We start from the raw sequence: 15762 nt of genomic DNA on the forward strand, positions 1-15762 counted from the left end.
CCCCTCTCTGCCTCTTCACAGGTCATCTGAGATCGGCTCCTCGCCGGTTCAAGAGCTTTCCCTCAGCCGCATTGCTCTGGACCTCCCTCCAATTTGACACTTAAGTGAATCTTTTTTTTTTTTGTCTTCGTCTTTTCTAGGGCCGCACTCTCGGCATATGGAGGTTCCCAGGCTAGGGGTCGAATCGGAGCTGTAGCCACCGGCCTACACCAGAGCCACAGCAACACGGCCACTCGGGATCCCGAACCCACTGAGGGAGGCCAGAGATCGAACCCACAACCCCCTGGTTCCCAGTCGGATTTGTTTCCGCTGCGCCACGATGGGACATCCACTGGACCTTCTTTCAGTTCCCCCTTCCTTGTCTTCCCTCGCCTCACAGCGAGGACGCCTCTGTCACAGGTCACCTCTTTCCTTCTTGCTCCTGCACCCCCGTTGCGTAGGTTCCTAAAGCTCAGTGCTGTCCCCGTTCTTCTCTATCCCGCAGCCGCCGAGCGGGGGAGGGCGCCCACCTTTCCGCTGCCCGCTCCCGCATCCTGCGCTGGGGGCCATTCTCTCCTTCACGCTCGTCCCAGGGAGATGCTACCTGGGCCCTTCCACCTGGCCGTCCTGCCCTGACCTGGACCCTCGTGTCCTGTGCGAGACTCCAACTACCCACCCCACCTGCCTGGCCGTGCTCTGAACTTCTGGGCAAAGGCCAGGGGCTCCGTGCACTCTGCCAGGCACCCAGCTTGACATGCTGGAAATCCCGGGAGTCATTCATGCATCCGACAAAGCCTCGGAGCCCAAAGGGCCAAGGGCGGCTGAGCGCCTGCTCCGCCCCCGCCTCCAGCAGCCCTCACGTCCCTGCAAGTCTTCCTTCCTCCACCTTCTCCCCACCCACCCAAGCTCTGGACTGCATTACGCGGTCACTAAGCAGGCTCTGAATCATCCCTCTGTGGTCAGCTGAGGACAGAGGAGGTTGGAGGCGGCAGGCCAGAGGCCATGGGGACACCACGATAAACAAGGCACACGGCCTCAGTCCACGTGGGGGGGGGGAGTAACAAAAGCAGTGAGACAAGAGGGGCGATGGAAATTCAGGCAGGGAGGTGTCCTTCCAGAGAGAGCCGCTGAGGTTGCACGCGAGTGCCAGTGTGGACCACGTTAGGCTGCACTAGGATCGGAGAGGAAAGGGCAAAGGGCAAAGGGCAAAGGGAAGGGGTCCCAGAAGGTGGTCGCAGGGTGATTAAGGCAGAAGAGAAGGTGGAACAGTTAAGAGGGGGACCTAAGGTCTGGGAACATTTTAAAAGCTGAGAGATAAAAGCCACCCACGAAGGCAAGGTCGAAATGATGGGACAGAAGGGGTCGCTGACTGGTAGACCTGTTACTTGCCGGGTGCTCTGAGCTTAATGGTAATGCAGTTTCCACTCTTCCTTCCAAACTTCCAACACGCGAGAATCAGAGTGAGTCAGATAAGGGGTCAGAGGCCCCAGAAAGTCGTTAACAGAGGTCAGGCCGTGGGGGGAGGGGAGGGGTGTGGAGGGGGTAGTAGAGAGACTCACTTTTGACCAATTTTTTTTCTTAGGGCTACACCTGTGGCATATGGAAGTTCCCAGGCTAGGGGTTGGCCTACACCACAGCCACAGCGACGCCAGATCCTTTACCCACTGAGCAGGGCCCGGGATCAAACCTGTGGCCTCACAGATAATAGTCAGGTCTGTTACAGCTGAGCCACAACAAGAACTCCTCACTTTTGACTATTTAACATCTTGTAGCTTTTGTGGAGTTTCCCTGTGGTGCAGCGGAAATGAATCCACCTGGGAACCATGAGGTTGTGGGTTCGATCCCTGCCTGGCCTTGCTCAGGATCTGGCGCTGCCATGAGCTGTGGGGTAGGTCGCAGATGCGGCTCCAATCTGGTGTTGGTGTGACTGTGGTGTAGGCTGGCAGCTGTGGCTCCTATTCAACCCCTAGCCTGGGAACCTCCACATGCCGCAGGTGCGGCCCTAAAAAAAAACAAACGAAAAAACCATTTCGTAGCTTTGGCATTTTGTCCTAGGACTACGTATTTACATTATTAAAGGTAATAAATGTTAAGAAAACTACTATTACGGATGAATTTCAGTGTAATGGTAGGAGGAGAAGGCAGCGTGTAGCAGGTTGGACTCACCTGCAGCCACCTCTGTCCAGAAGCCCCCTCTGAAGAGGATGAGAAAAACCATTACAGCAGCTTGACAGACGTCATGGGTGATTTTGTTCTGAAGAAAGCAAAAAAACTAAAGCATTTGGAAATGTGTGTGGGAAAGAGCTAGCAGAGATGAGCTGATCGAGGCAGCTGGTAAAAGAGGCAGCGCAAGGTCTGAACAGGCGGCAGAAGCCACAATTCAGAGTCTGGACGGAGGGTCGCCTGCCCCTGCAGTAGACAAAGCATGTCTCTGAGTCTATCAAGCCAGCAGCCTCGGCAGCCGCCCCTGAGGGGACTTGAGGTGGGAAAGGACAGGCCGCTGGCCCTCGACAGTTTAAGGTGCATATCACAGGAGTGACTTCAATGAGCCCAGACTCGTGCATCTTTCCGTACAGAGAAAAGTGATAAATTCATTTGCTTGCTACGTCCATTTTTCTTTAATTAACAGTCATCTCGTGAGGTTTCAGCTACCTGGCTTCTTTGCAAAAAATGCCTCTGTATCCAGGCTCCTCTCTTAACCTCTCTGGCTCCCATCTGCCGAATGAAACACGATTCTCAACGTTCAGGTGGTGCATTTTTCTCCCTCGACACACTGTCACCAGAAATGTCCGGGACAGGATGCGACGGTCCCTTCCCGATGTCCACTCCCCTTCCCTCTTCCCATATCCAGCCCCAGGTAGAGGGGAAGCTGCTCTAGCTGGGCCTGACTAGTCTAAGCCAGTTGGCAAAATCCTGGCTCCTGACAGAGCAACTGGTCCAGGAATGGGCATGTGACCCAGTTCTGGCCAGTAAGACCGAAGGAGGGATTTGGTGGGGCTTCAAGAAAAGAGGTTCCCAGGAGTTCCTGTTGTGGCACAGCGGAAACGAGTCAGACTAGAAACCATGACGATGCGGGTTCGATCCCTGGCCTCACTCAGTGAGTTAAGGATCCTGTGTTGCCGTGAGTTGTGGTGTAGGTCGCAGACGAGGCTCGGATCCCAAGTTGCTGTGGCTGTGGTGTAGGCTGGCGGCTACAGCTCCGATTGGACCCCTAGCCTGAGAACCTCCATATGCCATGGGTGCAGCCCCCAAAGACAAAAGACAAAAAAAAAAAAAAAGAAAAAGAAAAAGAAAGATTCCCAGTCTTCTGGGGGAGCTAGAGGAAGCCACTTCTCTCTCCTGCTCAGAGTGAATGAGAAGCATGTGGTCCCAACTGCCGCTGGCAGCTACCCTGTAACTATACCTCCAGGAGGAAGCCAACACTTGGATGAGAGCAGAGAGAACTAGATCCTGGAGCCCTGATGAGATCCCAGAGCCCCCGAAGCAACCTGCCCCGAGGCCGGCCCTCTATGTGGACCTCCAGGATTAAACCACATTAAATTGGGTTTCTGGTACTCGCCGCCTGAGCTCTCTCACGGATAAACATTCCTTCCACTAGGAAAAGAGGAGCGAGACAAGTGGGGAGGCAGGCACTGATGGTTCCAATTTCTCTCTGTAACGTGAAAGGTGATCCAGATGCTAAGAATGAGGAGGGAGCTGGGAGGAGTGATGACGAGAAGACCTGGGCCTTCCGGGCAAAGGGAAAGAGAGCTGCCGGGGGCCACGGAGGGAGCCTGGTGGGTGCACTGAGCAACCCACTGAAGGCTTTGAGGCATCAGCTGGCTGCAAAGGGCATGGAGCTGTGCCACTCACCCGAGACCACCATCCGGTGGGGACAGCCTCTGGGGCAGCCATGGGGGATCAAAGAGGAAAAGGAATTGGGGACATGAGCACAAGAGCGGTTGAAAAGCTGGACCCCAAGGTCTCGGCTGGACTCAGCAGGGACTGAAAGCAAAGGGGGCTGATTGGTCAGGAAACAAAACAAAAGGACAGAGAGACTGGACATCCTGCTGGATCAAAGAACAGGTTCAGTGGAGGTGAGACCCAGGCGCCCTTGCAGAGAAAGGTCCTGGTAAGCAGAGTTACGTGTCCACAGAATAACCCAAGGGCCCAGCAGCCCCCATGTCCTGCTCCACCCCAGACCTCGAGTGCCATTTCAGGATTAATGAAGTAGAGAGGTTCTAATTGAACTGAAGCTGGACAGACACAGATAAGAACTCAGAGAGGCCTCATTCTTTCCTTATCACCTGCAGCCATGTGGGTGTGGGCAGGTTGGAAGGGAGATGGTTTCAAGTTTATGCTCATGTTTCTTCCAGCTCTGGAGGGAAATGAGACATGAGGGACCCTGCAAGTAAAGCATCCCTTGAACTGGACCTTCTAACGAACTCACCTCTGCATCCATCTTGGGCGCCTTCCGCAGAAGCTGTGAAGACAAAAGCAAAGGTTCAGGACGCTGGCGGCACGCACCCCAAATGCCATGCAGACACTGCCCTTGGCCACCCCGCTCCCCGCCCCGTGTCCTGCCTCACTGGCCCCAAATTCTCCAAATGCCTTCACCACCTTGTGGCCTCCAGTGAGGGGACCCAGGGCAGTGTCACACCAGTAACATCTCTCGGAAGGACACAGCCAGCCAGCGAGGTCTGCTTCCTACACGGGAAGCTCAGCTATGAATGAGACGCCTCTGTGTACTTCAAAGAATGATGCGCTTCCCAAAGCTGGTGTCCAATAGCTTCTTCTTTTTTGGGGACAAACAAGGCAGTAAGAAGTACATACTTCTTTCTTCTCTCCCGGCTGAGTTTCCAAAGGACTTAAATATGTTCAAAGAACACTTCAAGGGCTACTCTGAAGCCTCAGCGTCGAGGAGGCAGAGGGGGGCCAACTGGAGGGCAGGAGTCGCCAGGAATGAGGAAAGAGAAAGGGAAGATGAAGGGAAAGAGGAGAGAGAGGGAAGAGAAATACGGAATGAGTGTGGAATAATGAGGTTCCCAGCTTTGATGTGCTCCTGGGACTGCCTGCTGAAAATACGCCTTTTTGGCTACACTCCCTGAGTTTCTACAGGACAGGAAAGAATGTGCATTTTTCCTTCCTTCTTCCTTCCTCTCCCCCTCCCTCTCTTTTTGCCATGCCTGTGGCACGAGGAGGCTCCCAGGCCAGGGATCAAATCTAAGCCACAGCAGTGAACACCAAATCCTTAATCCACTGATCCACCAGGGAGCTCCCAGGAATGTTCGTCTTCTACAGGCCTCCAGGAGACGGTGCTCGGATGGTCAGAGAGCCACTTGGAGAATCCCTAGAACTGAGAGTAGGACAGAGAGGCCCCAAAGAAGGAACTTTCTCATTCGTTTTCAGAGCTGTTAGAATTGCCACTTTAAGTAGGATGGTGAGTGGGTGACCAGTGGTGAAGGAGGAAGGGACACAGAAGCCTCTGGCCCTTCTACCTGGGGGGTGTCCAGGAAGCCAACCTAAAGGACGCTCCTGGGAGCTGGGGAGGGGAAGGAGGGCCCCCCGGGGCCTCTGGGAAGGGAAGGCTATGGCAGCCCTTGTCCTTGGACCCAGCCCTGCTTTTGATCTTACTCTTTCAAAATACAGGAAGGGTTAAGCTGAGTGAACTAACAGAGACTGGCAATGGCAAACATAACACCCGTTTTATTTTTTGGCCACGCTGGTGGCAGGCGGAAAGTTCCTGGGCCAGGGATCAAACCCGAGTCACAGCAGCAACCCAAGCCAGATCCTTAACCTGCTGAGCCACCAGGGAACCCTGCATCTGCTTGATTCTTGGCGATCCTAACTTCAGCCGGGATGGTCATCCGGTCTGGGTGTTGAAAATAACTCGCTCTCGGTCATTCCCGTCCCTTCTCCCCGCCCCTCCCTCCTTCCTGCTCAGACGGCGGGTCTCGTGACCGCACCGGCCAGCACACACGCTGTCTTTCCTTTTGCCATCTGGAGCCGTTTCATGGTTCCTGGAAAATAAAGGGGAACTTGCTAGAAGACAGACCCTAAAAAGCAGAGGATGAGTGACAAGGAGGGTGAGCTTTCTTCTCAGATCCCAGGGGGTCCGGGTGGGCGTGAAGTCTTCCTGCATAAAAAACCTCAGAAGGGTAACCCAGATGCTGACCGCAAAGCCAGAACCAGCCAGAACTAAGTCAAGGGTGCGTGCTGGGCGACAAGCTGGACGGCACGGACTCCTCGGAGGGCCTGGCCCGGCCGCCTCCCCATCCTCTATGGTGCTTTACTGATCGTGTTAAGAACGTGGGTTTATTTCTCCCCAGGAGCTTACAGGTGAGTGGGGAGGTCAGGAAACGAACCATGAGGAAGACGACCAGTTTCCAGACCACCTGGATCAGCTCCTTTCTCTGCGTGAACCCGAACCCTTGACATGCTGGCGAAAAGGCTCGTATGAACTCCATTTCACAGATGAGGGACCGGGAGCTCGGGGGAGCCGGGGGGGCTGGGCCTCACAGTCATGGGGCTGTGGCCTTGCGCTGTGACCTCCAGCTTTCTGGTTCTAGAGCCAAACCAGCCTGCCCCAGAGACCTTTCCAGAGAGCTTTTAGGATAAAGAGGAGACAGGGCATTTGGCCCGGTTTCAGTCACGGACGAGCCCGGTGGCCGTGGCCAAGCAGGTTGCTCATGTGTCGGCTGAATAGCTAGATGTCATCACTAAGGTCTGTCCCAGCTCTAGACTGCTCTCTGAGTCCCAGAAAAGGAAAATCTGGTGACTCCTGGAACAATGAACCGACTTTACCCAGACGCTCTGCTAGACTGACCTTTGCCCAAGTCAAGGTTCGGGAGGGAGATGCTCTCAGATATTACTGGGGTTTAGCAACGGCTATTAAAATTCCAAATGCAAGCAAGTGACCTCTGACTTTGCAATCCCACTGCTCACCATTTCTTTCTTTTTGTCCCCCAATATTTAACCATTTTTTAGATTGAAGTATAGTTAATTTACAATGTTGTGTTAATACAACAAACTGATTCAGTTATACATATATATGTACACACACACATATGTATAGATACACATAAATAGCCAAGACATGGGAGCACCCTAAATGTCCACTGAATGGATAAGGAAGATGGGGCACATAAACACAATGGAATACTACTCAGCCATCAAGAAGCATGAAATAATGCCGTCTGCAGCAACATGGATGGACCCAGAGATTGTCATGAGTGAAGTGAGTCAGAGAAAGACAAACATTGTATGATATCCCGTATATGAGGAATCCAAAATAAATAAATAAAAAGATAAATATGAACTTATATTCAAAACAGAAACAGAAGCACAGACACAGACAATGGGAGGGAGGGATAAATGAGGAGTGTGGGATTAACAGATACACATTATTACAGATAAAACAGACCATCAAGGGCCTACGGTGCTACTGTGCAGCCCACAGAACTCTGCTCAGTATTTCCTAATAACCCATAAGGGAAAAGAATCTGAAAAAAATGGATACGTAACTATTTCTCAATCACTGAATCACTCTCTAAAGGAATCACTCTGCTGTGCACCTGTAACTAACACAGCATTGTACGTGAACTAACTTCAGTTTTAAAAAATTCTATTTAAAAGTTCCCACTGTGGGAAATTTAAGGACCCACATAGTCTCTGTGAGGATGGAGGCTCCATCCCTGGCCTTGCTCAGTGGATTAAGGATCTGGTGTTGCCATGGCTATCTTCGGCCTGCAGCTGGAGCTCTGATTCGACCCCTAGCCTGGGAACTTCCATATGCCAAGGGTGCGGCCATTAAAAAAATGTATTTTGGTATATGGCATGAGACAAGACACTGATGTAATTTCTCCAAATAGTTATTCCCACAACATCTATTGATTATTTCATCCTTTTCCTCTGTGGCTCATACTACATTACTCTGAATATGGGTATTCCTTCTTCCACTTTTTCTGTTATGCCATAAACCTCAGTTCCCATGCCTGTAATACATTGTTTAAATAACTGTGGCTTTAGAATATGTTTTCTATCTGGTAGATCAAATTCTCTCATTCCTTTGTCCAGTATTCTTCCCCATTCTTACTTGCTCAGATTTCTAGATTAATTTTTGAACAGCTCTATCAAGTTAAAAAAAAAAGATCCCACAGGGATTGTGCCTATGACCGCATCAAGTCTATAAATTAAATTAGGTTTGACCATTCATCCTTCCCAACCAGAAGTACATGGTACGACTCTCTAAGAGAAGCTACTTTAAAAAAAAAAGAAGAAGAAGAAAAACCTTGAGTTAGTTCCTGAATTCCTGCATAATCACAAACCACAGCTCAGGCTACAGTGGTTCACTAGAAAATTAAAGGAAAAAAGTTAAGGCTTTTGCATAAATAACCTGCTTAAAGCATTTTCAAATAGCGTTCTGTCCCCCCAGAGCTACTGCAGCAGGTCCACTAAACGGGGTTGGAGTATGAACTCTCAGGTACATAGACAAGCGATCCCTCTGAGAAATAAAGAGCCTGTCTGTGACTCAAGAGGCCAGTGTTCTGGGAGCTCCCTGGTGGTCTAGAGGTTAGGACTCAGCACATTCACTGCTGCAGCCCAGGTTCACTTCCTGGTCTGGGCACTGAGATCCTACATCAAGTTGCTGCATGAGGCAGCCAAAAAAAAAAGAGAGAGAGAGAGAGAGAGAACAGAGTTCTGGCCTTGGCTTGGGTACCCACCAGCTGTGTGACCTAGGGGCTGGGGCACGTGATCTCTGAGCGCCCTTGTTTCCTGCACCTTGAAAAAGGGGGTGGGGGGTGGTGAGCTCAGACGTACTTAGATGACCTCTGCTCCCTCTTTCCAGTGCTGATGTGCCATGAATTCTCACCCACTTCTACACTTCTACTTTTCTTTTTGTTCCCCTGTGTTTTAGCTTTCTTTGCGTTTGGCTTGGTTGACTGGAGGTTATGCGCTTCTCTTCCCGTCCTCTCAAGGGCAGACAGACCCGCGCAAACTAGGACAAAGCTCAGGTTATCAGTGCCAGGAAAGCTGCTGCCCCCAAGGCCCAGGCACACCAGTGCTGGCCAGGAGAGGCTCACCTTGACACGCTCCTCGGAAGCCACTGTCCTCCCCAGCCCAGCTTTCGAGCCGCTCCCACCTGCTCCCGGTCCTTTCTATTCCTCCTCAGGGCCACTTGGAAAGCTTCTGCTTTTTACTGAGAGTGAGGAGAAACGTTCTATCAGGGGTCAAAGCGTTCTCCCCAGGGAATGATCATCAGACATCCTGTATTTAAACCCCTAAGGGGTGTCACTGTTCTTCAGAAGAACAGCTTATTAACTCAAGTAATTGTAAACAGTGTGCAACTCAATTTTAAATACCGATTGAGATCAGGACATTCTGGCCCATATATGTCATTAGGCACCGATCCCCCAGAAAGGCCAGGTCAAAACCTTGGTCTCCCATTGCTGAAAGATTTCTGGCCAAGTGCTGCTGGGAGCCATGAACTGCTGGACCACCTGGGCACAGCACAAATGCCAAGTGGGGGCAGGGAGCAAAGGCCTATGTATCTTCCACACAGGCAGAGAAAGTGTAAGTTAACTCTCGTTTTTAACATGTAAAAGTTCCATAATAATGCTCTTCAAGATAGGTTGGGGAGTTTCTGTGGGGTGCAGCAGAAATGAATCTGACCAGAATCCATGAGGATGTGGGTTGGATCTCTGGCCTCGATCAGTGGGTTGGGGATCTGGCGTTGCTGTGAGCTGTGGTGTGGGTCACAGACATGGCTCAGATCCAGCGTTGCTGTGGCTCTGGCGTAGGCCAGCGGCTACAGCTCCGATTGGACCCCTAGCCTGGGAGCCTCCATGTGCCTCAGGAGCGGCCCTAGAAAAGGCAAAAAAAAAAAAAAAAAAAGTTGACCAAGATAACAACATGAAGCCTCCTGAGCACCCTTCCTTCCACACACACAGTGAATGTACAGCTACAGTGGGGCAAGCCCTTCCGAAAGGGACCCAGAAATGAGGCCAGTGACACGTACACATCTTGTGAATGAGAAAATAGTCACATCAAAACAGATAAGAAAGGCTAAGACATATTCCTGTCAAAAACCAACCCCCCCAAGCACAGGGCCATACCATCAGAAGGAAACCCCCAAGTCCCAGCTTCTCTCAGAGGAATGAAGGGTCTCGATGCTGCATCCCAAATTTTAAGACTCAAACTCGATGGACAGCCCCCTTCCAAACACCTAGCTGTAAAAGCCAATGGGGCTTGTGTTCAGCAAACCCACAAGAGCACAGCAAGGAAGCAGTTCCTAAGCAGTTCACTGTAGCCATCCCTGCAGAACTTAACACAGAGGGTACAGGCAAAAATGCCCATCTGCCAGCCTTTCCTGTAAAGGGGCTTATCTGCATACTTTACAAGCTGCTGCCTGAGGGTCAGGCTTCTATCATAAGCACATACCTGGGGACTTCCTGGGATCTTCCCCAGAGACTGAGGAAGCCAGCATATAGCTCCCTCACCTTCTCCTTCCAGCCTGCCCCAACGATAAAAGCAAATTGCCTGTACCTCCCTGGAAGGCTCCTGTACACATGTCTGGCCCCCAGATTTTGTGGCTACTGCCTTAGGGTTGGGCCCCCAGCTCACCTGGCTCTGGGAGCCATGTGGCTTGCATTCACAAGTCCCAGAGGACTGTAGCACCAAGGAAGCAGTTCTTAATGGGCACATCTCCTCCCCTCAATCCCCATGGCTGTACATCTGAACCCAGCATAGAGGGAGTAGAAAAAAAAAAGCCCACCTGCCAGTTTCTCCATGGAAGGGGCTTAACAAAATACTTTCCCAGGTGCTGGTCTGACATCTAAAAAGCCTGGATCTAGGTACTGACTGCAGTCCTCCCCTTTGAAACACTGATGGGTCTTGGCACATGCTCAACTGCTAGGAGCCACTGTGAACAAAAAGGCAGCCTCAACAATTATAAATGTTTGAGAAATAGCCAGGTGCTCAGGCAAGGTTGGTAGATGAGATTATCTCCTAGATGAGACCATTCTCTCAAGACTAGAAGGTGTGGCTATTTTTTCTAATGTACAGAAACCGACACAGACGTTCAGCAAATGACGCAACAGAGGAATGTGTTCCAAACAAAGGAAAAGAGAGATCTCCAAGAACAGATCTTAGAGAAACAGTGATAAATGATTTACCTGATAGAGAGTTCAAAATAGACAAAAAGACACTCATCATGGGCAGAAGAGCTATACATGAACAAAGTAAGAATTTCAACAAAGTGATAAAAATATTGAAAAGTACCAAAGAGAAACCACAGAAATGAAGAATACAATAACTGAACTGAAAAATTCAACATGGAGGTTCAACAGCAGACTAGATCAACAAAAGAAAGGATAAGTGAATTCGAAGAACACTGGGGTTAATAAAATCAGAGAGGCAAAAAGAAAAAAAATGAAAAAAAGCAAAGATAGCCTAAGGCATTTACGGGCAGGAACAAGTGGATCTGTATGTATATTATAGGGTGTCAAGGAGGAGAGGGAGAGAAATGGGCAGAAAGCTTATTCAAATACATAATTGCTGAAAACTTCCCCAACCTAGGGGAAAAAGCAAATAGCCAGATCCATGAAGCCCAAAACAGACTAATGACGATAAATCCAAAAAGACCCACACTAAGACACACTGTAATTACACCTTCAAAAGTTAAAGACAAGGATTGAGGCTTAAAAGCAGTAAGCTGAAAGCGACCATGCTACATACAAGGAGCCCCCATAAGACTATCAGGATATTTTTTCAGCAGAAGCTTTGTAGGCCAGAAAGGAATGAGATGATACATTCAACGTGCTGAGGGGGAAAAAAAAATGCCAACCAAGACTACTCCACCTGGCAAAGCTGTCCTCCAGGAATGAAGGAGAGATTAAGTGTTATTTAGACAAACAAGGGCTAAAGGAGTTCATCACTACTATACTGGGTGTAAAAGAAATGTTAAAGGGAGCTTTTCGAGTTTAAATGAAAGGATACTAATCAGTAAGAGAAAGACATGAAAAATTCACTGGTAAAGGTACGTATGTAGTTGAAGACAGAATATTCTAATGTCATGATTGTGGGTAAATCACTTATAACTCTCTCATGAAGGTTTAAAGACAAAAGCACTAAAAATAACTGTAACTACAATAACCTGCTAATGGAAAAACAATGTAAAAAGATGTATACCATGACACCAAAACATACAATGTGGAGGAGGAAATGTATAAAAGTAGAACTTTAGCGTATGTTTGAAGGTGCAATCAGCTTAAAATAGACTATTATAAACATGTTCCTAGGTTATAGATCCTCATAGCACCTACCATGCAAAAGCCTACAGTAGATGCACAAAGGAGAAAGAGAAATACATCAGAGAATACCCCAGAAAATCATATAATCGCAAAGGACAATGGCTAGAAAGAAGGAACAAAGAAACCACAAAACAAACAGAAAACAATTAACAAAATAGCAACATTATATAAATACCTGTGAATAATTACTTCAAATGCAAATGGATTACATACAATCAAAACACACAGAGTGGCTGAGGCATTAAAAAAACAAAACCACAAGCCTCAGCTATGTTTACTTCACGTTAAAGGACACAGAGACTAAAAGTGAAGAGATGGCAAAAGATATTTCAAAGAGAAAGCAGGAACAGCTATACTTATATCAGACAAATGAGTGGAAAATCCTAGACCCTACCCTAAAACTATTAGAACTAACAAATGAATTCAGCAAAGTTTCTGGAGACAAGTTTTTTTTTTTTTTCTCTTTTTGGCCACCCCATGACATGTGGAGTTCCTGGGCCAGGGATCAGATCCAAGCTGCAGGTGAGGCAAGACTGGACCCCCAACTCACTGCTCTGCGCCAGGGATCAAACCCACGTCTCAGTGCCCCCAAGATGCCACTGATCCCACTGTGCCATAGCGGGAACTCCAACACAAAATAAATATACAAAAATCAGTTGTGTTTCTATACAGCAACAACAAAATATCAGAGAAACTGAGAAAGCAATCCCATTTATAGCATCAAAAAATAGGAATAAATTTAACCAAGGAGGTGAAGATTTGTACAAAGAAAATTATAAGACATTGATGAAAGAGATTTTATTTATTTATTTATTTATTTATTTTGCTTGATCAGATTAGTTTATTGAATTAGCCTTTTAATATATATTTTTTTTTATTTTCCCACTGTACAGCAAGGGGGTCAGGTTATCCTTACATGTATACATTACAACTACATTTTTTCCCCCACCCTTTCTTCTGTTGCAACATGAGTATCTAGACAAAGTTCTCAATGCTATTCAGCAGGATGATGGAAGAGATTTTAAAAAAGACACAAATAGAAGTTCCTGCTGTGGTACAATGGGTTAAGAATCCCAGTGCAGTGGTCTGGGTCGCTGCAGAGGTATGGGTTTGACCCCTGGCCCAGCACAGTGGGTTAAAGGATCTGGTGTTGCTGCAGCTGCAGTGTGGATTCAATTCCTGGCCCAGGAACTTCCATGTGCCACAGATGTGGCCATAAAAAAAAAAGAATAATAATAATAAATAAATAAATGAGTGAAAAGATAGTCTATGTTCATGGACGGGAAGAGTTAATGCTGTTAAAATGTTCATATTCCACAAAGCAATCTACAAATTCAATGCAATCCCTAACAAAATTGCAATGGCACACATCACAGAAACAGAAAAAGCAATCCTAAAATTGATATGCAGCCATGGCAACAAAAGCAAAAATAAATTAGAGGGGCTACATGAAAGGAAAAATCTTCTACATGAAAGCAAAGGAAGCCACAGAGTGGGAGAAAATATGGGCATACTACATTATCTGACAAGGGGCTAATATCCAAAATATACAAGGAAGTCACACAACTCAATAGAAAAAAACACAAACACTCCGATTTAAAAATGGGCAGAGGGCTTAACAGGTCTTCTTCCAAGGAAGACATACAAAAGATCCACAGATACACAAAAAACGTTTTCAGCGTTCAACATCATTAATCATCAGGGAAACTGAAATCAAAACCATCAAAAGAAATCATCTCGCATGTCAGGCTGGCTGTTAACAAGAAGAAAGGAAATGACAAGTGCTGGAGAGGGTGCAGAGAAAAGGGAAGCTGTGTCTTGTACACTGTTGATGGGAATGTAAACGGTACAGCCACCACAAAAAACAACAGGGAGATGCCTCAAGAAAGTCCAAACAGAATTACCATATGATCCCGCAATCCCACTTCCGGGTATATATCCAAAGGAAACAAAATAACTCTCTCTAGGAGATAACAGACATACTCCCATGTTTACTGCAGCATTATTTACCACAGCCACAACATGAAAATCACCCAGGTCCATCAAGGGATGAAAGGACAAAGAAAATGTCATCTTATACAGTCAGCCCTCCACTTCTGAGGATGCGAAACCCACTTATAGGCAGGGCCAACTGTATTCACCGTGCAACATATACCATTTATATGAGGGACTTGAGCATCTGAGGATTTTTGGTCTCCGTAGAGGCTCCTGGAACCAACCCCCTGCGAATACCAAGGGACCGCTATATACGCAACACTCATCAGCCTTAAAAAAGAAGGAAATCTGGTCATTTGTGACAACAGAGGTGAACCCAGAGGGCACTACACTCAGTGAAATAAGCCAGGCAGAGAAAGACAAATGCTGCATAGCAATTCTCATATGGGGAAGCTAAAAGAAAAAAAAATCAAACTCATGGAAATAGGATAGAAAAGTGGTTTCCAGGGGTAGGGGGGAAATAGGAGCAGATTGTTAAAAGGGTAGATATACATTTTTAGTTACAAAACAACTAAGGTCTGAGGATCTAATGTATAACATAGTAACTACAGTTGAGGACACTGTCTTGTATGGTTGAAATGTGCAGCCAGTAAAACTTAAATGTTCTCACCAACAAAAGAAACAGTAAACGTGGGCTAATTCCCTGGATGGAGGAAGACTTTCATGATCTGTATCAAAGTTAAACTTTAAACATCTGGTTTTTGGTTTTTGTCAATTCTACTTTGCTAACACTGAAGAAAAAAAAAAAATCCTGCGGTAGATAAAATACCATGACTTGATCTTACTGCAGTGGAACAGAGCCAGAGGCCAAAGGAGCAGAAGCCTACCGGTGGGAGTTCCCATTGTGGCTCAGTGGTAACGAACCTGGCTAGTATCCATGAAGATGTAGGTTCAGTCCTTGGCCTTGATCACTGGGTTAAGGATCTGGCATTGCCGTGAGCTGTGGTATAGGTTACAGACACAACTCCTCTCTGGCGCACTGCTGTGGCTGTGGCCGGCAGCTGCAGCTCCAATTTGATTCCTAGCCTGGGACCCTCCCTATGCCGCAGGTGAGCCCCCCCACAAAAAAGCCTACCTGTGTACACACTTTATTTTTCAAAAACATTTTTTGTCTATCTCCGATTTACTCCCATGTTTACCCTTAAGAAGCTATAACGCCCTCAAACTCTCATTCTACAGGGGCAGGAAGACTTCAGATCATTCATTCTTCATCTGCCCTCCTCCCACTCTCTCAGGAGCTGGCTGACTTCCCCAGGTTTGTGTTTGGCCAGAGGAGAAGGCAGGCAGAGGACGGGAAAGGTGTACAGAGAAGAACACACCTGACTCCATATTGACTCTATTCCTTTAGCTCTAAGCCTCCTGCGCCAGTGCCTGCTGCTTAGTCCTGCTGGCTCTGTAAAAGAATGTTGCCTACAGCCTGAAATATACACAACACACAGCCCTTGCTGCCTGCCAGGCTGGACCTTTAAAGATATAATGCTTTTCACTCATATGAGAT

At 47.9% G+C, this 15762-nt stretch overlaps 1 protein-coding gene and 1 long non-coding RNA gene across 3 annotated transcripts in view; one reads left to right on the forward strand and one right to left on the reverse strand.

The window, feature by feature from the left end:
- Positions 1 to 6393, forward strand: part of LOC110257518 (uncharacterized) — a 36302-nt gene extending 29909 nt beyond the window's left edge. Inside the window, exon 3 of the long non-coding RNA XR_014833252.1 lies at positions 6288 to 6393. This is a non-coding gene — a long non-coding RNA (uncharacterized LOC110257518). The remainder of the gene's footprint in view (positions 1 to 6287) is intronic.
- The window catches only part of BLVRA (biliverdin reductase A), a 52720-nt gene that overhangs the window by 33562 nt on the left and 3396 nt on the right, over positions 1 to 15762 (reverse strand). Inside the window, exons 1-2 of one of the 2 annotated variants that reach the window (XM_085004873.1) lie at positions 9042 to 9152; positions 4409 to 4441 (exon numbers count right to left, since the gene is read on the reverse strand). In XM_085004873.1, the coding sequence (XP_084860999.1) occupies positions 4409 to 4420 (12 nt within the window). In that variant the 5' untranslated portion in view covers positions 4421 to 4441; positions 9042 to 9152. Of the gene's footprint in view, positions 1 to 4408; positions 4442 to 9041; positions 9153 to 15762 lie in introns of those variants that run through there. The other variant, XM_003134889.5, reaches the window with a different exon arrangement.

The sequence above is a fragment of the Sus scrofa genome, chromosome 18 (genome assembly GCF_054392235.1).
Source record: "Sus scrofa isolate SSC_HxYL_T2T_F1_AM1 chromosome 18, Sscrofa_HxYL_maternal_Yorkshire_Landrace_v2.0, whole genome shotgun sequence".
In the NCBI taxonomy this organism is placed as follows: domain Eukaryota; kingdom Metazoa; phylum Chordata; class Mammalia; order Artiodactyla; family Suidae; genus Sus; species Sus scrofa.